The 27,984-nt window shown below is 33.8% G+C and overlaps 1 protein-coding gene across 9 annotated transcripts in view; it reads right to left on the bottom strand.

Annotated features, from left to right (window-relative positions):
* Nucleotides 1-27,984, bottom strand: part of Nup58 (nuclear pore complex protein Nup58) — a 247,679-nt gene that overhangs the window by 118,126 nt on the left and 101,569 nt on the right. For 8 of the 9 annotated variants that reach the window (XM_069840824.1, XM_069840821.1, XM_069840822.1 and 5 more), the window contains exon 6: nt 7,434-7,664. In XM_069840824.1, the coding sequence (XP_069696925.1) occupies nt 7,434-7,664 (231 nt within the window). Of the gene's footprint in view, nt 1-3,268; nt 3,790-7,433; nt 7,665-27,984 lie in introns of those variants that run through there. The other variant, XM_069840829.1, reaches the window with a different exon arrangement.

Below are 27,984 nucleotides of genomic sequence, written 5' to 3'. Positions count from 1 at the left end.
ACAGCAGAGGGTTTAAAAGTCCCATTAGACTCTAGCAGAGTTACCACAATTTCTCTTCTACCCGCTCTGATCTAACGATATTAATTTAAGATTTAGTGACTTTCAAGTGTTTCAATTTTTCAACTAATTGCTTAGAATTGGATAGGAAGTATTTGTTTTCCATCTTTAGAATTTGCTTTAATTTAATTTATTTATTTATTTATTTACTCTGGTGGAGTTAAGGCCATCAGGTCTTCTCTTCCACACCACCAGAAATGCAATACAACTACAAGAAAAATTATACATCAATGAAATTAACCTACTGTAATAATGAGTAACAGAATGAATATGGGATAAAAAAAGCTGAACATACAAGTAGAATTGAAAATAATAAAAATTAGTCTAACATATTAAATGATGCAAAAAAGAAAAAACAAAAAGTAAAAACATATACAACAAATACAGACACAAAATAACAGTGACACTCAGGATCATTATGATTAACCAAGGGACAATAAGCTGTTCTAATATACCGGCACAAAGACAAGGGAAAGGGTTAATCTAACGAAAGAATAAAGATAAAAACTTCGGCATAAATGTAGCAACTTCTCAGAAACGTATTTCGTGAGATAAAGCATTCTTTTCTAGTTTACTTTTAAACTGTGACTGTCCAGAAATCTCTGATATCAGTAGGTAATGAATTATAAAGGTGAGGCAATGATACAGTATAGGAGGATAAGTATAGGGAAGTTCTGTGATGAAGAATAGAGAGATTATGCTGATTTCATGAAGTAGTTAGGACTGAAAGAGTGAAGACAAGTAATTTGGAGAAGAGTTATGTAAAATTTTATATGGAAGTGAAAGAGTGTGTATGATTTTTTGTTCCTTTAGACGAGACCACGAGAGCAGCTCAAGAGATGGTGTTATATGGTCAAATTTCCGAATATTACAGATGAATCTTATACATACATTATGAACACATTGCAATCTCTCATTTACATTAGAATTTAAGTTTGTTAAAAAGGAATCACAGTAATCAAGATGGGGCCTTATGAGTGTCTGTATAAGATTCTTTTTTAATGTAAATGGTAGAAATTGTTTTACGTGCTTCAAAGGGTGGAGCAGCAACAATATTTTCTCGCATGTATGGGTAACTTGAGTGTTCCAGTTAAGATCATTATCCATAAAGATTCCAAGACTTTTTACTGTTTTACTGTATTCAATAACTGTACAATTAAGCATGATAGTAGACAAATTCTTGCAGTCTACAGTATTAAGGAGACGATGATGACCCATAACTATTGCATGAGATTTCTCTGGGTTCAGCCTCAATGCAAATTTGTAAGTCCACACCGAAATAGAGTTCATGTCTTCTTGAAGTCTTTTTATTGTGTCTGTCATTTTTTCAGGATGAATATGGGTGTACAGTATATTTGTAAATCATTGGCATACATATGATGTCTACAATGTTTTATCATTTTAGTCAAGTCATTAACATATATCATAAACAAAAGAAGTCAAAGTACTGAGCCTTGTGGTACTCCGGACTTCATGACACGCTATTCTGAAGAGAAAATACCTGCTGTAACATACTGTTGGCGGTCACGAAGATAGGAGTCAAACCAAATGACAGCAGTGTCAGAAAGATTAAGTTGTCTAAGTTTATATATAAAGTATTTTAACAAGAATTTATTTATATAGTGATTGGGGGAAAATGTACTGTTTATTACTGGACGCATCATTGAATTTTGTTTGTGAGTTTTAGATAAGGACTTTATAAAAGGTATGGTAGGGTTTTTGATAACGTATTTTTGGGCATCTTTTTCTGGAATAATGTCAGGTGCTGATTTTATAGCAGTCTTTATCATTTTTTTAAATTGTTCAGTAGGATCTGGTTTGATTTCTTTTATATTGTGACAGCTGAGAGTCGACCACGCGTCCCACAGAGGGCAGGGAGAGCGAGAGATGGGCAGCACGGCGAGGGAGGTTGCGCGCATCTGGTGCATGGGCATTTGCAAAGGGGATACAAAGCTGCAGGTGCTTCGCTGTGCGAGGTGAAGGGGGGGACAAAACCCCCTCCGAACAGAATCGTCCAGGAAGAAGCAGCGAGAACGCAAGTCTGTAGAAGTAGAAATTTCGAGCATCGTAGTTTCTGGAAACTATGGTTTAGTGATAAAAAGGAGACGCAAAGAAGGAGCAGCCAGTTGTAGTCAGTTGTTTTTAGTATTGGACAGCGAGTTCAGCAGCGCCCAGGAGTCTAGGTTTCGACACGTGAGTGAACTTAAGCAGCGTCCAGGCGGAAGCAACGCAGTTGGAAGACTTGAGTTCGAGTGCATTGGACTGCCTCCAGAAGACTTGAGTTCGAAGTTCAGCGGACTGACTCTGTAAGTCTTGGGTTCCATATACTGTGAACGTGAGTGACTGAGCTAGGAGAACTTGCCAAGGCAAACGAACTGTGAACTGAGAACTGACAGTTTTGTGTTGTAAATAATGCTTTGTGAACATTGGTTGATATTAGGAGTACATTGTTGTTCTCAATAGTGCAAGTCAATTGCCATTGTCGTCTGTGGGGTGCAATAATGAATACTGTGTTGCTGTGTGGAGTGCAAATCCCGTTGTTGACGGGAGTGTTTAAATTCAATTATAGAAAGTGATTATTGTTGTAACAATAAAAGTTACATTCTTTTGAATAAAAGTCACAATATTATTCAGAATAATAAAATCGTTAGTTTTGTCTATGAATTCGAATTGATTCATAATTACGATAGCATTTCATTTGTCTGCTTTTATGTGAACTAGCTTACTTTAAGTTTTCTACCAAGACTTTTTATACCATTATAAAATAATGTAACTTTTTTGAACTGTTGTTTTATAGATGGTTTTCTTAGATATTCATGAATTAACATCGGTTTCAATAATTATGTTATCAATAGTGTTATTTATGTTCTGAAGCACATAGTTTTGTTTATACAGAGCGGAAGGTAACCCTTTTACAATCCTTCATATACATAACAGATCATGTCATTTGGAAACGTTTTATCAAATAATATTTTTTCACACGACCAATAGTTTTTGTAATATTTCGAGAAAACGAATGTTGCAATGTTGCAACAATGTAGACAGTAGTAGTGTTTACTTCGCGAGATCATTTCATCCCAGCATACTGAATGTCGCTCCAATCATCTTCTGGGCAAGGATTTTGAGAGGAAGTATACACATACTGTTTTGTAAACAAAAACATCTGTTGAGAATGCAGTCAAATCAAAATTTATGTAATTGTAACACATTAATTACATGAACTATGTTATTCGTTATCTATGATGTATCATTTCAGCACTAAATTTAGTACGAACAAACACGTAGTTTCCATTACATTTTAAGGGAGTTTCATCAATAATACAGTAGAATAACAAATTATGAATAAAACAAAATTAATCCTTTAAATATAGTATTATTTTACACTGAGGATCACACAGTTGATGTCACTTCAACTCAATTACAATACAATGTTTGGAAGAAATAAACCACTTTGAAACTAAATGAAAATGATACACATTGTGAGAAACACTGTTAAATTTTGTACACCATTCTCTACAGTGTCTTTTAAAGGTATTGTTCAAAGTGTCAATCAGTTGCGTGTTTACAACTTTCACACTCATGATCCAGTTATCTGTCATGGTATAAGCGAGCTGCTGCAGTGGCATTGTGGCCAGTTTCGGCGTAAATTAATAACATGTCCAGATACTCACGATTAGAAAACTGTGGCATCTCGTTGTGTTTCAACTGCTTCGAACTGCACGTAGCCTGCAACTAATGACGAAGTGAATGTAAACGTATCGTCCGCTCCGTACACCTAGTTCGGCCACATGGTTTGCATATATTTAAGAAACAGTGTTGCCAGCGTGTCACAGCCCTGTTCCCATGCAATGTGTACATGACTATTAACGCGATTTATTCAAAATCTGCTTTATTTTCCATGTAAATACTACAGTAACATGGCCATACATAGCTTACTCTATCATCCTACATGAGATAAAAATCCAATTTTGAGCAGTTTCATGAAAAACTTAATCATAATTTCAAGTTACAAAAGACCATTTTTTTTTTTTTTTCGAAAACCGCCCTTCTGGGAACAAAATATTATTAGACTTTCTTGTTTGCCATAATTCGAGATATCATATCCCAGAAGGATTGTAAAACGTTATGTTCCACTCTGTATACTTTGTCTAGAATACATAATTTATCTGGTGTAAATTGTGTGTTTATTAGGTTAACAATTCCATTATATATGCTATTGACTTGACTGTTTTGTGTTTGAAGCTTGTTGTGTGTTTATAATTCTGAGTTCTTATTTAAAATATTATATTTAGATTCCATTAGGTTATTAGTTCTGTTTGTACACATTCTGTCTCAACCAAGTCCCATGTAGTGCCAAGATTTTTCACAGCTTACAAGTGTGCATTTATAACTTTTTTAAAAAAATTACTTTTTTCTGAATAAAAATTTTATTTCATTTCCAATTTTCCTTTGCTTTCTTAGGCGCAATTCACACAGAGAAGACATAGACAGGATGTGGCTCTGAAGTCGGACAGAGACATGATGCGGACATGACGTGAGCAAAGCATACTGAAGATACAAAAACACTTGCGTGTCACACAGCTTTCGTAATGTTTTCTTCAAATGAGGAGGATGCCCTGGCTCTCATACAACTTGCTAATATTAAAAAACAGATAAGATTTTGTGTGCACTCTTAGTGGTTGAATAAAGGAAGAATGTATGGCATATTTTATTTATTTATTTAATTTATTTCATTTGTTTTATTTATTTATTTAATTTTTATTTGTGTATGTATGTATGTATGCATTAATTTATTTATGCATGTATGTATTTATTTATGTATTTAAACATATATTTATTTACTTTTTTATTTATTTTAATACAGTTAAGGCCATGAGGTCTTCTCTTCCACACTACCAGAAGTGAAATATACATTGAAACAAAAAAAAACATAGTAATATGTTGTTGTTGTTTCAATGCCTTGCATCTAGCAATGAAGCCATTAGCACTTGAAATCGTTATCATGCACATTAAGGAGCTTATATACTGTATAACGAAATATTGATTGAATATGAGACATAATTAAGTAATTACAATTTATATACTAATTCAACTTTATAATATAAACACATAGAATAACCTATTAAATTCAGCTACACTCACAAATCAATTCCGTGTAAAAGTATGTAATTTTAATTCTTAATTTAAATTGATTAACTGTTCGCCAATCCCTGATATGATGAGGTAAGGAGTTCCATAGGTGACAAACCGACATAAATGAATAAATAAATAAACAAACAAGTTGAACTCGCAATAAAACAAAGACACGAATTTAGAAACAAGCTAAACAATTAAAATTTCTATAACCGAATCGGTATTTGTTAAAAAGTTAGTCATGAAAATCAAACTTGTGGGAAACTTAAAAAGCTGTTTAAACAAAATTCAAATATTTTACGATGTAAGAGTAATGGAACAGAGAAAAATTCTCTCCGGCGCCGGGATTTGAACCCAGGTTTTCAGCTCTACGTGCTGATGCTTTATCCACTAAGCCACACCGGATACCACCCCAGCGTCAGATAGAATCATCTCAGATTAAGCTCCAACTCTTGGGTTCCCTCTGGTGGCCGCCCTCTGCACTACATCATAGATGTCTATGAACGTAGGACCAAAGTCCACACATGTGCTGAGGTGCGGCTTAGTGGATAAAGCATCAGCACGTAGAGCTGAAAACCCGGGTTCAAATCCCGGCGCCGGAGAGAATTTTTCTCCGTTCCATTACTCTTACATCGTATGATGATGCAGAATATCTGCATGGAAATATCATATGTACTTCAGTACATTAAAATAATATATATGATATGCGTAAATAACTTTGTGATTTGATTTAAGATGGCGCTTATTCCATCAGATCCCGGCCAACTAGTCACTCATAACGAGTGCACCTCAGCACATGTGTGGACTTCGGTCCTACGTTCATAGACATCTATGACGTAGTGCAGAGGGCGGCCACTAGAGGGAACCCAAGAGTTGGAGCTTAATCTGAGACGATTCTTCTGATGCCGGGGTGGTATCCGGTGTGGCTTAGTGGATAAAGTATCAGCACGTAGAGCTGAAAATCCGGGTTCAAATCCCGGCGCCAGAGAGAATTTTTCTCTGTTCCATTACTCTTACATCCTATGATGACGCAGAATATCTGCATGGAAATATCATATGTACTTCGGTACATTAAAATAATATATATAAAATATTTTAATTCTTCTGTATATTCATTATGGACACATAAAATCACGTCATTTTAACACCAAATGGTAAGTCCAACTATAAATATTGCGAAATAACAAAAAATTGAAATAAAAAAACTGTGACTGACATTGTTTTAATAATAAAAAGTGAAGTATTACTCTAAGACTATGAATATTACCGTAAGTTTATTTCAAATTTAGTAATATAAGATAATTCTATTACAGTGAATAATTGCTAATTAAAATGAGGTGGCAATTGCCTCGAAACATGTACAGCAACTGAATATGTTCAGACAACTGTTGTTTATAAAATTTTATAATTTTAAAGATTGATGTGAACACTGTATGGAATAATTTGACCTTATTTGTCTGTCTTTACGGTATTAATAATAAAATTTTGAAATCTATATGACAATAAACATTAGTATTTCTAATATTATTGCACTTCATTCAGGAGTTTTGCATTCAAATATATTCTTAAGTAAAAACATTTTCAACTCAGTAATAAAAATACACTTGTTTGATCATTCAATAAAGATGGGTTGACACTACAATTTAGCAATAAGCAATCATTTTGTTTCCAATGAACAGCAGGAGGTCACTAAATTTGCAAGAAAAGGAGGAGGAAAAGATCTTGCTTGAATTCAAGAGCTTATTCCGGTGTATCATAGCACAAAATGTACATATTCTGGCCTTTCAAATTCTAAGATCTAATCAGTAGAAAAAATCTCTATAATAAAAGTATCCTATACACTATCCTTTTCCAATGTTTAGTATAGTATTACAGTGAAATCTGGACTCTCAAGACAAAATAACTGAAAACAATTGACGAAGACAACAGCAACGACAACGATAATGATGACAATTTCAATTTCCATCAAATTTCGGATATTGAGCTCTTTCATTTGTTTCATTGTAACCACAAATTACAATTTTCCAGTGATTGCAATTTTATTACTTTCATCAGAGGATGAGAAACATGCATCAGACAAAGTTTATTTATGTTCTTGTGATATATTTAAAACATAAATTTTAAAGAGATTTCTGTTCATAACCACATCTTACATTCTTTGAATAAATACATGCAACTAAAATTAAGAATGTATTTAAATATCTACGAATTACACTTCAAAAATCTCTATTTCAGTTAATTACCTGAGAAAGGTGTAGGTCCAGGAGCAATTTTCACAACATTGGCAGGTTTAATACCAATGCCAACAGTCTTCTTGGCCTGCTCTTCGAACACATTAGTGGAATCTTTCAAGAAATATTTCCTGAGATTTAAATATTGTTCCTTTTGCATTTCGACAGAGTTATGGAGTGGCTGCAAACGTCCAGCCAATGCAACGAAACTGTCATGAAGTCTACGCATGGCTAATGCAAGTTCTGAAATGAAATAAGCCACACCACTTTCATTACCACCTCATACAAATATTCCTTGCAAAATAAATGACCAATTTACACTTGAGACCTTGCATGTGAGCTGTGTGAGAGGAGAAAGAATGAGCTATCAGAAAGAGAGTTTGTTTCATGATGGTTAATATTACATGAATCTACTGACATGGAAGTTCATTTCAGATTAAAACTTATCTTCCCCCTCCATATATTGTATATTGGTGATATAGCCATAGCACATGATAATATCACAAGACAGGTCTTGCCTCCTCTACTGTACTTAGCATGCAGTTATTAAAATTATAACTCTGACATTTTTATCAGGATGGGTGGGACAATCCTGCTGTAGTCAAACAGCTTATCTTTTACAAGGCTCCATTTATATGTTACCATGGGAACAACATGACATTTGAACGTGGTAAGTTGCCTGTTACCATACCTAAAGTGTGTAATGCACGCATTTTTTTTATATGCACAGTATAATAATATTATGAAGTATAGGGTTACGTAAAAAGTAATAAAAAGAACTTGACATATTTAGTAAAAAGCAACCACTTATGATTGAAGAACGTGTAAGGCATCAATTAAAATGAACAAATTCTAAGAGACTTACTAACATCACAAAACTTCATCATGGGATCTCCATGTGATATGGCATACCAACAGACCAGTTCAAAAGAGAAACAACTCAAAATTTAATGTTTTGAGAAAACTCAATTTTACAACTTCATGTTGCTGTGAAAAATCCAATTAACACATTCTAATTTCAAACTTGTACTGTATATGAGTCATTTCGCGTCAAATTGCATACCAATAAAACATGATCTTCTCGTAGAAGGTCGAATTTGTTACTGTTACATAAGCTCACTTGGAACTCTGTGTCCACATATAGTTGAGATTTGGGGTTTGGCGCATTTGAAAGACTAAATACCATACAATACTTTTCATTACTTTAGGCCGATCACAAATAAATTAAAAACTTGGCCTAATTTTTTAATCATGTTTTTTTCAAAGCAAAATTACTACATTAAATAGCCAAGTTAAAAAAAAATACACTTGTTCCCTGATCTATTACCTGTGAACTACTGCATTTAAAAATGTTGGATCTACATACATACATTTGCAACAATTTATTTTCCGGAGGCATACACGCGCTTGCGATCCCCAGCTAATGAAGTGTTTGTGGCCGTAGGCCTACACATTCACATGTGCTAGAAGACTGTGTGTGGAAAGTTTTACAGAAAATGTTCAAATTACATAGTTATTGCAGACTTTTCTGAAAATTATTATTTTGTAATACAAGGTTCAGTACAAGGTATGCATTGGAACAACTGCCAAGCTACAATACATCCTTTTGTAGTATATTTCAAGGAAGGTACAGAAATTCGTCACAGAAGTATTCTTATCTCAGAAAGCATGAAACATGACACCAATCTCTTTCACTTTTTCCAATCTGAAGCAATCAATTTCTTAAAGCAAGAATTCAACGATATGAGAAAAATTATCTACTTTTCCAATGGATTAAGTTCACAATACAGAAACAAAAGAATTTTAAAAATATCTGCTTACATGAAGACAATTATAGAATTAGTGCTGAATGGTACTTCTTTGCAACGTCACATGGTAAAGATCCATGTGATGGCATTGGAGGAGGCTGCTATTACACTATCAAAGTTATTTGACAAAGAATATGATAAAATATTTTATCAAGGATCTTTCAACAAAAGATAGGATTTCAATCTTTTATAAAATATTTTATCAAAGATAACCTAAAATTAGGAACAAAAGCCCACCTAACACTTGTTCCACAACAGTTAACATGTATTCCGGTATTCCGAGGATTTGTTGATACTAATATTTAGGCGTTAAGTTTATAACACCATGAATGAAGAACAATATTATGCTTGTTTAGCTACAATTAGTTCAATTTATTAAATAAGCATTTTATTGGGGGAGATGGGGGGGGGGGAGGAATTTACAATTCATTTTGGAATGGTCAGCTAAGCCCTTATTATATGCTATGTATCAATAAATTTAAATCTTTTTATTCAATCTTATGGCTTAACACCCATACCATTAAATAAAGAAAAAACTCACAAGACATATGCACCACTTACATATAATAAATATAGGATCTCTAACAGATTAAGTAATTTCTTTGCAAAAGAAAATATTAATATAGCCCCCAAAACCTAATAACAAACTCAAAAACAATCTAGCTAATGGACTTCATAAACACAATAAATTACTTAATAACGACATCTACAGTTTAGAATGTGTAACTTGTAAAAATAAATTTATAGGCCAAACCCATAGAAATTTTAAAGTCAGATACAGTGAACACGTATCTGACTTTAAGAATAACCGTAGAAAATCAAAATATGCCATCCATTTAATAGATACCGGTCATGAATTAGGACTCAATAGAGGTACCTTCGAAATATTAGACACATGTTCAGATGTTAAATTAATAATTAGTGCTGAAGAATTCTATATAACTAAACAATAATTAAAACACAGTACTATAATTAATGAAAATCTTATCCGTAACTAAAATCCGTTATACACTCTTTAAACAGAAAAAACATAGTCCCTTGCTTCACCTATTAATATCACTACGCGGACACATGAGCCATACACAATACGTTACATTTGGTTAGTCGTTGGCAAACACACGAGCCAGTAACTCCATTCTGCTCCCGATGCTCAACTTGTAAGTAGATATTGAACATAATTCAAATTAATTTTTTAGTCAATTATTCACTTCCATAAAAATATTAAATATTTGTTACAGATCAAACTGAATACACGATAATATTATTTGGACACCGAGAACAGCTCATTCATTCGAACCGACGTAATGTTCACAGCCAAAACATCAACTTTAATTCAACATTTAAAGACACATTTACATTATAATAGACTTCAGAAACTCCCACATGTCAATGTAAGTAGATTTGACCATTTTTAGATGGAATTCTATTCAATATATTCAATTCATCTATTACAAATAAGAAATATTTGTTTTCAGATAGTTGAGCATATGATAGTTGACACACAAATACAAAAACAACCCACTTGCCCCATCAGAAATAGCCAATCACACCATTTGATTTCAGACTTTATGACTCAACATTCAGTAATACGTTTGTATTATAAAATAATTCTATAATATATTTATTACTGGTCAATATACTGATACACAAGCTTACACAATATTGTTTTATAATAATAATAATAATAATAATAATCCATGGCGCTACAGTCCATGAAGGGCCTAGACTGACCAGCCGGCTGCTGACCTCACGCCCACATGTCGAAGCAGAGGTGGACGATGATCCCCCCCCCCCCCCAGCCATTATAGCTGGCATTCGCAACTGGATTTCACTACCTATCGTGGCTCCCCAAGTGCATCACGATGCTGGGTGGGCACTGGTCCCATACACTGGCCGAAATTTCATGAGAAAATTTCTTCCCCCATGAAGATTCGAACCAGCGCGCATTCCGTTATGCGAGTCCTAGGCAGGATGCCCCAGACCGCGACGCCACGCAATATTGTTTTATACGTCATTATTAATTAAAGTTTATTGGCAATAGCACAATGCACCTATGATATTATTGTATTAACTTTTGTGAGTCATCATTACTTATTCTTCAGCAACATTTAATAGCCATGTAGGCTTGTGAATTTTAACATTTGATATGATTATGTTTCTAATAATTTGTATGATCAATATTTGTCACTATGCTGAATACTTACCTATACTATCACTTCAATAAGATTATTATTATTATTTTCAAACATGAGGCCAGATTATTTTAATTGATTTTAGATTGATATTGTAAACATTCCTACCTGAAGATGCCCCATGAGGGCAAAAACGTTTGTATGATGACACAATACGATGTAAATATATAAAACATTGAATTAATTTGTTTTATATTATATTAGTGTTAAACCATAATATTGAATAAAATGATTTAAATTTATTGATACATAGAAAAAGAAATGCCTATGGGTTAAACCGTGGATTGCAAAATGTAGTAAGAGAGGCATCCATCAGAACTTATTGAAAGAGCTACAATGCAAGGACTTCAAAAGTTATATAAATTATTATAAAATATATTATATAATATTAATATTATATTATACAAATTATTTACTTACAACATTTAATTTCCTTCACACTCCGATATCAGAATTTTTGTCGTAGTAACAGTCCAGTTATATTTGCGTTCCACCATATTTGTTTCAAGGTACAGAAATCTTTTATCAAAGATAAGATGCACTTACATTTTATAAAAGAAAACCCATTACACTATAATATATGTTATAATTTATATTTTATAAAAGATCTTTGTCAAAGAACTTTGATAATGTAATAGCAGCTGAACTGTTAAAAGACTTGCTATGAAAGCCAGCCTACAACTTGATCAAGATCCTATAACAACACCAAAAAAACTGTTTCATTGGGCACAAAAAAGCATTTATAACGTGTCATTTATATTTTGTCCCCTGAATAAGCACAAAAACTACACTGAAAATTTGCAGGCCAGATATCACAATCTAAAACCAATAACTGGTATATTAAAGTTACATTCTTTCATTCCGTTGTCAAAAACTGAAGATTTAGTAAAACAATTTATTTTCTTTCGAGAAAGAAGGTAGGCGAGTGAAAATTTAAAGTGTAGTGTGAATGAAAACAGACGTTTAAAATGCAAAATGTACAAATATTTGAAAATATAATAAGTGAGTACAAGTGTAAGTTAGTAGTTTTTCCTCGATGACTTGATCTGTACTGGGTGTAATGTTGCGATCATCCAGTGCAGATAAATCTCCAAGCAAGTGGTCAACACTACCCTTCCACTGCTGCTGCACCGGTCTGCTACACATTGTTTTGTAAGTAATTAAATTTCCATTAAACTATAAGAGATCCCATTGTAATTTTTCTGGAATTATTAGGAATACTTCAGTCCACTTAGTAGTCATTTTTTTTTTAGATTTTTAATACAGCTATTTCAAATTGATATCTAACTTCAAAAAATTGAATTATAAAAAAAATATTTGTAATAATTATATTAAAATCAGTTGGTAAATATTTAACAAATGACAATATTTCAAGCTTTTAAATGCATTTTTCCAAAAAAAAAAAATTAACATCAATATCATCAGAAATATGATGCTTGAAATGTTGCATTGTGTAACGTTTTTAACGAATTTTAACATACAATATTTTAAAAACATGTGGTCTTAGGTGGAAATAAAAATACACTTGTTAGTTTATTAGACCCATAGAGTTGGTAGAAAAAATATAAACGCAATCAGAAATATGAAGGTCAAAATTTGTACAATTTTGTGCGATCTGATGTGGAATGACTCATATATAAAATATCATTAACAGAATTTGGAGTAATTTTATAGATTCTTTGATTTTTGACAGCAACATAAAGCTTTAAAATGCTGGTTTCTCAAAACTTTAAATTTTAAGTTGTTTCCTTGTTGATATGTCCAGTTGATGATAAAGAGTTCTCACCATACATGAGAGAACATATAGAGTCTATAGTTTCGATTGCACCAGTCATATGCTATCGTAACTATGACGATGTGGCAGGGATGACACATACACAGCATCCTTCACAATCAGCACAGAAAGAAAGTTATAGGAGTAAGGTCAGATAACCTGATTAACTGAAAAATTCCAGGTCACTGACAGCAGCATGAACAATCCAGCACAAAGGCAGATGTTCATTCAGAAGTGCTTACCAATGTGGCCAAACTCAGATTACCAAAAGATGCCCAAAAACTTCAAATCTCATTTGGCTGAACGTGTAAAAGTGCTTAAGGAAAGATTTGTAGCAATGGTTACTGGAATTTTGGAAGACAACTCAAGGAAGTGGGATGATATGACAATTGGGGAAACTAATGGATATATTTGTCTATTAGAAGATTTTGAATCCAATTTCTTGCTTTCGGTTTTCAGTGAAGTGTTTTCGAAAACTAGTATTCTCTTTGACATTCTCAAAGCAAGAACTAGCAATATTGATTTCTGTTCTAACCATATAAATGAAGTGATTGAATTTCTGAAGAAATCAAGAAGTGATGCAGCATATGAGCACCATCAGCAAATAATGAAACTGGAGACACTTCTTCTGCTTTGCAGCTTAAGATTCAGAAACACATTTCCATCAGTTGTACTTTAACATTACTGATATACTGACAACACAAATGGAAGTGAGATTCGAAGATCTAAGGAAGTTTATTTTCTGAAGCTGCTCAATGCTACAAGATTTGAATGTTTTTTAACAACTTTCCTACTTCTGCATTTTCATCACTACTGAACTATTACCTTGAACACTTGGACAGGGAGAGCCTTTGAACTGATAGTTGTGATCTACAGCAGGACTGCACAAATCTTCAAAGAGTTACCAGTGAACTTTGTTAAAGAAAACATTATTTTGCAAATGAGGGAAGTTTCTCATGAAGAGAATAAAAACTTACTGTCAAGAACACTATGGGTCAAGAGAGGCTATCTTTTCTTGCACTTATATCAAACGAGAAAGAACTTTTACTCCAGTTGGAAAAATATCCAAAATGGCATGATCAAGTAATGGAACATTTTGCAACAACAAAATAGCGATGAGAAGGGTTCTTCTATCAATAATGACAATCACTAAAGGTAATCAATTTTGTTTTTACATCTGTATGTAGGGTAATTTATTGCCTGTTTCATCCATTTTATGCAATTAATTTATTTCCTCCTCTTAACAAGCATGCAGAAGCTGCCGCTGTATTATTAACATCCTTGTACTCTGTAAGCATATATCCAAAAGTCGCAAATTAATTAGTTCTCGAATTTTATTTGCATTCTATTAATTTTAAGGAAAGATCGGATGGCAGTGGTGTGAACAGAATTTGTAAGCCAATCTAGGAGTGTTAGAAGCCCTCACTTTCCAGAAACGTATCTGGAGATTGTGCAACTGGCATTTGATTATTTCCTAAATTCTATCAGAAACAAACACTAGCTTAATTTTGTTTGGTATGTTCAAAAACAGTTGGAAAAACTGCAATCTCTTAATTAATGCAGTCAATCCAAAATAAAAGTTCCTTATAAAACTCATTCACCTTCTCACATGCTTTACAAATATTCTTGTTAAAGCCTTGCAGTTCTTCTTGTAGCAATGCTGTGCATCTTATGTTTCCATGTTCATCTCTTCATTTGCGTCACACAATGCACAGGCGGATGTATGGGAAATTCCTATCCTGTGACCTGTTATCAACTTGAACATCATAACAGCAAATTTACGCAGCCCTTGATGGATTATCTTGGGGTTAGTCAATACAATTTCATCTTTTGCACCATCCGAATTTTGTTATTTTTGGATATATCTGAATTTACTTTTGATTAGTTGTTTTACAAAATAAAATGGAAGTCCATTATTAGATGGTTGTAAAATTTCAGTGCCCTTTTTAGCCAAAACAAAGTCTGGGAAGGAATCTATTGTAAATTCCTGTAGTATAGTTAGGCAATACATAATTTTCGTAATCCTGAATTTTTTTAAGACTGTTGTGAAATCATAGCATGTATAGATGCCCTTAAATAGGATATGACAGCATTTTTTTTAAATTTAAACTATATAAGAGGTTTTGCAAAGACATCAGTAACTTTTCTTTTGCTAGCTTGCTATGGGACATGTGTTGCAACAATGCCTAATTGTACATATGCCATTCAAGGACATGCAAAGCCACTGATGAACAGTTATCTTGATGCTGTGTACAGTACTGAAATGAGTTTCAGTGCAGTAAGTGTGTTGTGTGCAGTATTGACTTTCATTTCTCTGTTTGTATCTGTTGTTTGAGTCATGGTTCGGGTCATTCTATATGAAAACAACACAGCTCACAGAGCCTTTCAAATTGTAATTAAATTTTGTCTGTTCATAGGCCACATGGAAGTATGTATTCATGTACATTTTTAATGTTGTAAATGAAATCATTTTAACACAATGCTGTTGCTTTACGACTTGCGGTATAAAAATTACTCTAACTTGGAACCTATTAAATGTATAGAGTTGATTAAAAACTGTTAGGAAGCTGATTTCATACCCTTTCCAATGATAGGTTATATGGGTACATTACCAGTTCTTCAAATGTCAATGTCAGCCATTATGACCTTTGACCTTTAAAATGTTCCATTTGGATTTTGTTTTAAACAATATATTTTATCTGTCATTCAATGTCCTATCTATGTTTGAAATTTGAATTTGGGACCACAATATTGTCAGAAGTTATTAATTTTAATACAATGTAAGTGCACTTGATTGGTAAAGCAGAGAGTTGGTGACTCTGATTAAATTGTTAAATAAACATCAGACAAACAAATAAATAAACAACTTAAACATCAGAAATGAGTATAATTGTTAAAAGTAGTGGTATAAAAGTAAATAAAAGTTGTTTCGACTTCAGATTGTGATAACAGTTACATTGGTTATTAGTTTGTATTGTCATAACTAGGGGGAGGATGTTGATGACCTAAAAATCTACTTAAAATGATCATTAAAATGCCCTTAAACTAATGGAAAATGACAGTAAAATATTATTTACCGTACTCGCAACACAACTTCTTAAAAATCAGTCACCTTGTTTCAATGACTGCCCCGCAAATCTCAGAGAGAGGACCCAACTTCCTGGAATTTGACTATGATAAAGGAAAAGAACATGCAACAAAATGAAGATTTTAAGAGAAAACTATAGATTTTAATGAGGGTTTACAATGTGTTTCAATCAGGGGTGGTCCATGTCAGTGCCTTCATTCTCCATCTCCTCCTCCTTCCGCACTTCACTTTTGTTAACAGATCTTCCAGATGAGGGAGTGTGAATGACAAAACAAATTGTGGAAGCAGCATGCGTTCTTGCAAACTTTGTGTTAAAAATACTGTCTGTCTACTATAGTAGACATCCCTTCTGAACCATGTTGAGAACACAACGTTCTGTCCAGGACATGGTGAAAGTTTCCCCCATTCCAAATATAAATTCTAAGACACCCTCGTACTGACAAAAGAACAGTAGAGGTCAAAGTCCTCACTTAAACTAAGCTGCTGTCAAGCATTTCATATTACTTCCGTTGTGTGAAGTGAAGCCTTCAGTGGAATGAGGGCTGGACTTTAAAGATTGTTCCAAACTATAAAACTCATATTTCACTGTTATTCACTTATTCAGTAGGTAATTACTATTGACCTATTTGGTTGGAAAATGATTTCACAGACCTACTGGTAAAGAAGAAAGTAAAATGCATTCCAAATGATCTAAAAGTTCTTTGTAGTATTAAAAATAACCAAAAAATGCCGAAAAAATATAAAAATGATCTATTAGTGCAAAAACGTCAAAAAATGCAACATAACAAATAAATTTTTTATGTTGATATTAACATAGAAAGAATTTCTATATTAATGGGCATCGTCTTAATGTGAAAAATAAGAAGATGACTTTTCATCAACATCTGCCCCTTAGTCATAACATAAGAAAGCTGCAATCAAGTGAGGTGGTTATCAGAGGTAACACACTAGACTCACATTTGGGAGGTGGGGAGTAGAGTTGGCCGATATTTCACAAACCGATATTTTGTCACAGGTATTTGGTTGTCCTTTATAAACCTGTGACTGATGACCCGAAATATGTGACAAAATATCGCTATCAAAAATCTGTTCTGTATTCAGTACTCTGTGATACCAGTCTTGCTCTGTGACTGATATTTCTATCACTTGTGATCGAAGAGTATTATTCAGTACTCTTATCTCTTAGGACTGTGAATCTGTGACGTACTCAACTCTCTCCTCTACGTCATGGGTTTGTGCATGCACAATGATACATTAACAGTAATCGGGCAGTGATATTTGATTATTTTTCGTGATGTTTTGTTCAATATTATCGTTTGCAAAGTGATGATTTGTTGCAAAGTTATTAACGGCATTATAATAATATAATCATGAGTCTGATATTTTGTTTTCATAGTTAGTCTGTATATATGTTTTATAAATATTTTATTTATTCCCCGAGATCTTTACATTTTCATGTAACTATGAATTTATATTAACTTACATGCATTTTCCACTTAATTTTTATGCAGTAACAATATTTTTTCAGTTATATTTTTAATTACAAACTGAATAGTTAAAAGAGCCTACAACATTATTTGTAATAACCTACCTGTACTTCTCTCATTTATGTATGATCCAGTTTTAATGTACAGCTACATACCAATGCATGGTAGTATTAATTAAAATAATTAAACTTAAAATCAAATTATTTATAAAAAGTTTATTATGTTTAGGAAGTCGCGGAGTGTTTCCTAACATTAGTACTCATGTGGGGTGTTACTCCACCCCAATTATTAGACCTAATCAATGTTCTGGACTTGATATTTAGTGATATGAGTGTAGATATTCTTAAAATCATCAACTTGCAAGTAATTTTCAACTTTTAAATATAATAATATGGGGTAGTTAGCAAAAATGGCAATTTTATAAATTCCGAAAAGATCTGACATCTAGCAGACACTGCTCCATCAAACCGTTCTCATTGCCCTTGCACATTTTTAAAATAGGCCTACACTTACACATAAACAGAGTAATTAAATACATTTGAAAATAAGGGACATCAAACTTAAATCATGTTAATTCACTCTGTCACTGAACATTATGCCCTTTCGAACTTTCAAAGCAGTTCTCAGAAGCTGACGGCAGTACCTATAGTATTAAAACCGAATAGGACAAAACTGGCTATTTCTGTCTAGACAAAGCTTGACAGTCGTGAAAGATAATGAAGATCACAGCATTTTAAACGAAACAATTTCTGACATATAATGTTCAAACTAGAGGTGGGGTTTTTGTGCACTCTAAAGAGTTCCTAAGGCTTAGGCAAGCCTACTTAATTACTGTATATGGGTTAATCAGGACAAATTTAATTAGATGCCTTTATTTTTAATTGAGTATACAAATAAATCTATCGAATATGTAAAGTTACACATGGGGTACACATTATTACATTCATTGGTATTACTTTGGAGCCACAATTACTTTCAACATAAAAATGGTTTTATACTTACCTGTATATTCTAGTGCACTGTTGTAACCCTACCTTTCCCTACTTGTTACAAATATAACACTCGACAGATCCAGAAGCAATACCAGGGAAACTGATCATTTCCCTAGTAATTCGCTCTGGATCTCTCTCATGGCATGTTTGTAATAACAAGTGGGGAAAGACTACAATGGTGCATTACAGGTATCAAACGACTTTTTGTTGAAAGTATTTGCGGCTGCAAACTAAGACACGTGTTTACAACTATATAGTCTCACAAAAGCCAATGAAGGAAAAGAAAACTAAGCCTTTAATTGGTGTAGCTTTTCTGGATAGTTACCGAATCAGTTGATACTATTTAAATGTAGTGGATTATGGAGAAATTGAGGTTATGTGATTATTTTTCATGTTTAAAAATTTACTGTATATAATATGGTGGGCAAATTATTTGGCTATACTAGCATATCTACACCTAGCATATACGAATCTGTGACAGGTTAGGTTTGATTAGTTTAGGCTTTGTTATGCCTTGCATATACGATCAACTGCATCTCCACAAAAAATTCCTTATAAATTCAACGATTTTCACTTCAGAAATCACCGAACTACCTCAGCGTTAGTTTGACTCTATCAACAATCACTGGAACTACCTCAGTGCTAGTTTGACCCTATCAACTGCATCTCCACAAAAATTCCTTATAAATGCAACGATTTTCACTTCCGAAATCGCCAAAACTATATAGGTTGGATAAAAAGTTATGGCAACACTGCTGTCACGTGACGATGGTGCATTCGAGAGCTGCCAGCTGTGTGGACATGAACAAGAACTGTTAGATGAGTTAGTGCAGCCAGCGGCGACAGTACTCTGTCAATCTACTGGAGTGTATAGAACGTTGACTTTCATAGGGATAGTGTGAGCACCCTAAGACCACGTTTACAAAACTAGAGGAACGTCCCTGGATCAAAGTTGAAGTGACACGAAGTCGTAGTGTAGTGCACAAGAATGTTTTCAGGGACTGCGTGAAGCATGTGCCAATGCAGCGTTGCCATATCGTACAGTGGCACGATGGGTTAAAGCGTTCCGGGAAGGCAGGGTTGCCGTTCAGGACAACCTCCGTACAGGATGATCCCGCGTGGAGGACAACACAGTTCAAATCCTTGCTACCCTGTTGGAGCTGATCGCCGATGGACTGCATGTGGGTTAGTGGCAGAAGTCAGAGTATGTATGTCACAAAACTGTGCTCCACACTCTGCAAGACATTCTGGGTTACCGCAAAATTACAGGGCGTTGGATACCCCATGAAATTTCCGAGATTTAACAATGGCACTGCTATGCAGCCTTGTTGGACCGGTACCAAAGGAAAGATGACGACATTCTTGGATGAATCGTCGCTATGGACGAAATCTGGGCTCGCTCATACGAACCAACCAAACTTGAAACTTTAATCAAATGAATGGAAGCATCCAAGTTCTTCTTGTCCGAAGAAAGTGAGCCCTACACAAAGTGCTGTAAAGGTGATGTTCATTGTGGCGTATGACATTGATGGGGTAATACTGCACCACGCTGTACCTCCAAGCCAGACGGCAAACGCGGACTACTACTGCAGGTTCCTGCAGCACCACCTTCGTCCAGCCCTCAGGAGAAAACGACGACACTTGGTGGTACAGAATCCCATCATTTTTCATGATAATGCATGGAGTCACACCGCTGTTGCTGTCAAGGACCTCTTGCGCCGCTGGCAATGGGAGATTCTGGAACATCCACCGTACTCACCCGATATGAGTCCATTCGATTACAATCTTTTCACCGAAGTGAAAGAACCACTGCGAGGGACCCGGTACAATATCAGAGATGAACTTATCCGTGCTATTGGGCGGTCAATACGGAACATTAACAAAGATGGACACGCTGATGGTGTACGACGCCTTCCAAACATTTGGCAAAAGGTAATAAATAAGGGAGGCGACTATATATAAGGTACGTAAATGTTGTATCCCTGTGAATAAAGCCATGTCAGAAATATCGAACTGTTGTCACTACTTTTAATCCAACCTTAGTACTTGAATGCTAGTTTCACGATCTTATTATAAATGATGCAGTGATTAAACGATTTAAATAATAACACCATTGGTTACCAGCACTTATCTTATGTATAATTCTGTCCGAACAACTGTTTTGTTTAGTAATTATTTTCCGAATACTAGTGTTTCATTCATTTTTATTCTATGATTCAATATTATAATGTTAATGCATGACTTCAAATAATTTATTCACTATATCATATACAATAAAACGGATCAATTTTAAAAATAATGAAGATAATCACATAACTTCAATTTCTCTATACCCAACTATATTTAAAAATTATCAACTGATTCACTACCTACAATATAACCTCTTGGTACACGAGGTTAACTTTTGAGACATTACTGTTCAGTATTTATTTGTTAATGGTACGTGTACATAATTTATTTGTTGGATTTTCCCACATAAATCATGCACAGAGAAGTCACAGTTCACTGCTCTTTAATATTTCCTGTTAATTTTTATCGGTGTGACAAAATATCGATGTAATTCATGCATATTTTGCTTAACAATATTATAAAAATATCAGTGTGACACAATCACCGATGAAAGTCACAGATATTTAATTGTCACAGACACAGTTGTCATAGATACTTAAAATATCGTTTAAGCTCATCTCTAGTAGAGAGTACAATCTGATGGAGGTTTATCATGGTTTCCCTCAGTCAAAAAGACAAATGCCAGATTGAAAATTTACATATCATGATTGATCACTATCTTAATCACCATTAATATAATATTCTTAATCATTAAAAATTGAAATCAGTTAAAATGAATACAAGTCATATACAACATACAATAGAAACAAAGAATCACAACAATAGTTCATGGCCTACTGATATACTCAAAGAGCCTACACATGTAACATGACCCAGATGTTAACGCATGTGTAAATAAACTTAAGGGAACACCAAGGTGAAGTTTCAATTTTCTAAACAAATAAAGGTAGAAGTCTGAAATTTTTTACAGTTATTGTACTCATAGTGTGCATACTAATTTCATATAACTGTTTAAGAATGTGTGAATTATTAACATTTTTGTAAATTTAAATATTTTGAAAAATCGGTATTATGCCTACAAATTTTAATATTTTTGCTTGAAATTCCACTTTTATAACTTTCAAACACCCTAAACAAAACTTACTTTCAGTGTTTTCGTTTCTTTTACATAAAAAAATTTAATTATATTGTCAACAGTAAAAACAGTCAAAAAGTTAGAAACTTCTGCAAAAGGAAACTAATATTTAAAAAACGTAAGACTTAAAAAAAAATTCCTAATTAAGTTTTGTTACATACATATTAAAGAAGTTTCACAACAAAAATCACTCATGTAGTACAAATTTTGTAGGAAAAATAGCATTTTTAGCATTAGCAAAATGTGCAAAAAAAAAAAAAACAAAAGCAGAGAAAAATGAGTTTGAAATATTTTAAATTAATATAAACACATGCATATGGCATTTAAAAATGGCAGCCAAAACATGTAATTGGAGGAGCAAAGTGGATGAAAATTTCCACAGATCTTCCTTAGACCATAAACAATAATTTTTCAATGCGAAAAACTAAAACGTGATTTTTTGACCAACACTGACAAATTTTCACCAAGATGTACCCTTAAAAAGCCCCAAATTTTATGCATGAATACGTCTGTTGAGATGGGATGTTGAATGTAAGGTATCCGTTGCTGAATATGCCTGGACGTTGTGTATTTTCTCTCTTCACTCAACATTACTTGCAAATTTTTCCAATTTAACTTGTCGACTGTTGACTTGCTCAATTGAGAATATAGCCTCATTCATAATGAATGGTTTGACACTACTGTGAATGTTTCATTGCTTCCGATACTCGAGTTCCACTGCCTCTGCTACAGCGCGACCCTCTAATTCATGCCTCAACTTCCTCCCTTCCATGCATCACTAGATGATATCTGCTCTATATCAACGTCAGGTTGGATACATTGAGCCTTCGTCTGTTATCATCGTTTACAACAGTGGAATATGTTGTACTGGTTATAAATTATAGGTGCAACAAAACTTGCTTGAAAATATGTTTTAAAATTCCATAGGATACTTAATACATTAATTTATATCTCTTGATCACATTATCATCTCAAATTCATACTTGTAACTTAGTTAATGCATTAAATAATATATTAAATATATTTTTTGAAAGAAAATTAAAGGTCACATTTTTCCTATTCATTTTTCAAAATCATATTGGATGACCTTGAAAGGTTAAAAAACTTTTCGTATCATGTCATATATCACTTGAAAGCTCACTTCATAAGCTTTCTACAACTCCCACAACTGCATCTTTAATGGTCTTGAAAATATAACACTTTTAAAATTGTTCACTGCATCAAATTTTGACATATTAGCCAATTTTCAAAGAACGATAGCTTGAAATCTGGTCACTAAAAAAAATCTAAAACCAGCTACTTTCTATACACAATTGCATCTCCTAAATGTGGAATAAGTTTCGTTAAAATAAAAAATACAAAGGTTGAGAACTGCACTTTTTTGTGGTGAATTGATATGGAATGACTCTTCAGAGATTTAATACAGAACAAAGAATTTTCATTTGTTGCAACTTTTTAAAATACAAATCACTTGCTAAGTGTCAGAGAATTTCAAGAAAGTTTTCCTGAGGTTAATCCAACTCATAGGTCTATAGTTCGTTTAATAGTGAATAAATTCAAAACAGGATCAGTGTTGGACAAGAAAAGACAAAGGTGCCACCATTATGTAATACAATTACAAGTCCAAGTTTCGCAACTATACAGAAAAACCGGTAATATAACTGTTTTATAAATTCTAACTTTCTCTGATCAATATTAGCAGTAGTATTGTAATTTGTTATTTTTTCGACAACTATGCCATCTAGCCATGATTACTGCTAACTGGATCAGCATCCTGCATCTTGATCTCGGAGTACTATAAAAAATAGTAGTAATAATAATAGTCCAATGACACTGAGGATTAGTTGAACTGCATCATTTTCCCTCTGACTTCCCAATACAATGCTGCTAGGCTGTTGCTCGTCAGGCTCTTGCATTCTTCAAGATGACTTCCATTCACATAAGCTGCACGTATATGTAGGTAGGCACTTTATCTTTCACAGATGTTCAGCAAGGCAGTCGTGACCAGTTTCCATCCTGAATAAGGCCACTGCAGTCTTTCTTTGCATGCTGAAGAGGTCAACTCTGTCCTTGATGTTCTGGTATGCTTTGTCTTTTAACAATTCTTCTTCAACAAGTCTTTGCTGAGCTACAACTAGGTGTTTGATTTTAATGATTTGCTTGAACATCTCCAGGTTGTCCTTGGTTTCCTTTTCATCATGGCATCTTTCTTAGCCAGCTGGTCAGCATATTCATTACCCACAATTCCCATATGGGCAGATATCCTTTTTTCAATGTCTAATGAGGCAAATTCTTCAACATTATTTGCTTTATTGACGAAATGACTAAAAGGAGAATTTTGAGAATTCTGGACAATCTGTATATTTATTTAAAATTTGTATATGAATTTGACTCATTGTTGAAATCACACATGGAGAGTACAGCTGTACTTAAGAGTAGTACATGAACTACTCTGACAAAAAAGTGGAAGATACCTTCGCAATATTTATTGACTTTCAACTAGCATATGACTCTGTAAAAATAAACTATTACTAAAACTCCAGAAATTAGGTGTCTCCAGCAATATGTTCAGATGGATATCAGAATTCCTTAGTGAAAAATTCATTGCCATTAAATTCAACATCCACTTTCTAGTTACAGACAAACATAGCGAGGTCTACCCCGGGTGCTGTCCTAAGCAAAACTTTATCAATATTTATATAAATGACACCCTCCCTCTTAGAGGAATCAAACGTGAAAACAGCACTATTTGCAGATGATATAGTTTTGTGGACTTCTGGATCTCACAGACATAGAGACAAAATTCAAAATTCTGCTCTTAAAGCTATAAATCAACTACATGAATGGAACACATCAAATTTGATGATACTCAATTTAAACAAAAGTAACTACCAAATATTTTCACTTGGTAAAAAAGAAAGAGAATTCAATATCCAATACAATGGCCAACACCTTCCTAGGACTTATGAATCCAAATATATTGGAGTTATTTTCGACAGTAAGTTAACATGGAGTAACCACTTGAAACATATTTCTGAAAAAGTTCGTAAAGGATTCTCCCTTGTGAAAAGACTAGCAGGAAAGAAATGGGGATGCTCTAGAAATACATTGAACACTATATACAAAATGTTTATACAGTCAGTACTGATGTACTGTGGAGAAATTTTAATTACTTCACCTTTTATAAATGAAATAGAACATGTTCAAAACCAAGCTCTTAGACTCATTACTGGTGGAATCAAAACTACAATAGATTCTATGAGATTCCTTACTAATATCAACAACATCAAAATGACAATAGAAGAAAAAGCACTGATTCAATATGAAAAACTTATCAGATTACCAGGAAACAATTGACATTATTCATACAGTCCTCTCTGTAGATTAAAATCTCAAAAAAGTTTCATATCCATGGTTCAAGAATTAAAACAGAAAATCAACATCCCGAATTTAAAAGAAAACTTACAAATTAAACCAAACCCTTTAACTCCATTAAATATAGAGTAAAATCTAAATTTAACAGAAGAAATAGTGAAATCAGAAGTAAACACTGAAATACTGAAACAATTGTCTTTAGAGACAATTAATATTAGGTACCCTCCACAAAACTGGCTCCATTTACACACCGACGGGTCCTTGATCTCCAGGGAACAAGGTACAGGTGCAGGTGTTACGTGCAGTCTCTTCTCACTTTATAGATCTCTTGGATATGGAACAACAAGTTTTGATCGAGATTCCATTGCAGCTATTCTATCAATAGTCTCTAGACACACACCTTCATCTCAAACAGCAGAAGTAACTAAAATGCTCTCTCAATTAATAACACTCAATAAAAGAATTGTATTCCAATGGATACCATCCCATTGTGAAATCCTGGGAAACGAGAATGCAGATGCTTTAGCTAAAAAGGGCAGCACTGCTACTTACAGACCTGTTACTAAATTTACATATTACTCTGTGAAAATATTTATTAAATCTACATACTTAGACTTCAACAAACAAAATTTGATAACACAATCTCAAGGGAAAAAATGAAGTCTCTGCATCATAATCCACAGTTGATTCCCGATTTTCCATGCAAATCGTCTTTAGCTGCATTTAGATTGGCAAACAGGCCATGACTGTTCGGTCAAGCACCTGCATAGAATTGGAATATATCAGTCCTCTAACTATCCATTGTGCAACTCAAATCAAGAAATGGATTCAGAACACCTCAAAATCTGTGCTTCAGTGGCTGACCATGACAATATCTTTGAAAAATATTGGAGTGCAAGAGGTCAAATGACTTTATTGTCAAACACCTGGCATTAGAAAACAACAACATAATTATTTAAAAAAATGTAATATTTTTATAGCTTATTCTTTATGTTTTCTACCACAGGCATTTAATAGATTTAAGTCTGGGCTGTCTGCTAGGCAGTCCAATGTTGATATCCTGATGTCGTGTAGATAAATCCATTATGAAGAGGGCAGTTGTCACTTATAAGGATGAAATTTTTGCTGACGAAGGGAACAAAAGGAATTATATAGTATGCTAACACCTACACTATGCATTGGTGCACTCCATTCTGGCTCCAAATCTGATATTGCTCCACACCATGACAGAGCCACCTCCAAACAGCATTTTCTCGGAGAAGTTGCAAGGAGAATATCACTCCCTATGCCTTCTCCAGACTCTTTTCCTACTATCAGGTAACCAGAGGCAAAATTGCGACTCGTCCAAGAACAATACCATTGACAATTGGTCCAGAGTCCAATTCCAGTACTGACACATGAACAGTCATTGCACTGCCTGGTGACGGGGTGAACTGTGGAGCAATGACAAGTCTTCTTGAAGTCAAATTAGCTTCAAAGAGTCTTCTCTAACAGTCCTCTCAATCACAGTGATAGTCCTCACTACTTCAAGACGATTTCTGGCCCGGATTGCATTCATGTGGCTATCTCGTAAGACATGGAGAACCAGAAACATGTTAACCCTAGTGGATGTAAATATCCAATAACCTGATTTTGGTCGTCTGTGGCAGATACAGAGTTCATGGAATTGCCGTAGAGCATGTTGAATGCTTTCAAATGATACACTGATTGCATTAGCTGCAAAACAAATGCTTTATCCACTCTCCACCAAAGTGATAGCTCTTGTAATGTCTTCTCAACTAAGGGACATCATAGCTTATCAAATTCAAAACAGAAACTGAAGAGAAATGTTGACTTGTGACAGAAAATGTGCCACACATTGATAATTCATCAACAGACGTCACTGCACAAGAGCAAAACTTAAAAGGTTTTATTGCTGATTGGTGATGTAAAATCACAAAACATACAACCTGACACTTAGGGGTAGAAAGCGGCTCATGGCGTGGCATTTAGGACCTCTTAACATCGTATTCATCTTTCCATAGCCATAAAACCTTCTCAATTTAAGGAGTTTCATACAGTAGCGGTTGCACTTTTTACAAAATAACTTGACTACTGCTTCATGCATTTTCTTCAAATTTTGCAGACTTTTTCTACATGATTTTAGCTTCAATTTGATATATATAATACAGCTAGTAACCATAAATATCTTTGAAAGTTTGAATTAAAAAAGAAAAAAGAATTGTCTTAGAAAAAACATGATTCAATCTAAACTGAGAAAATAACAGTCATTTACTATTTTCTTTCCTTAAATCTGAGATTATTTTCTAAAGATTGGTCCTCAATGAACATCATAGCTGACTTCGTACTAAATTTAAAGATTTTTAAATTTGCATTAAAAAAAATTGTTTCTTTTTCTATGTATTTTTATTAGAAAATTGCTCATTTTTTATTCAAATTTAACCATTGTGGTCCAACCTCTAGAGATTATTACAAAAGACAAGTGTGCAAAATTTGAATTACATCAGATAAATTGTTCTTGAGATACCATATCAGGTTTTTTGTATCAAAAAATGTAATTATTAGGAAAATGAGTCTAAAGTTGGGACATGTTTGTACTTACATCCTTCACTAAAAAGCATCTGCTGCATATGTTACACCCT

Source organism: Periplaneta americana, chromosome 12, assembly GCF_040183065.1.
Source record: "Periplaneta americana isolate PAMFEO1 chromosome 12, P.americana_PAMFEO1_priV1, whole genome shotgun sequence".
Lineage (NCBI taxonomy): Eukaryota > Metazoa > Arthropoda > Insecta > Blattodea > Blattidae > Periplaneta > Periplaneta americana.
The sequence above is the reverse complement of the archived record's forward strand: the minus strand, read 5'-3'. Positions and strand labels throughout refer to the sequence as shown.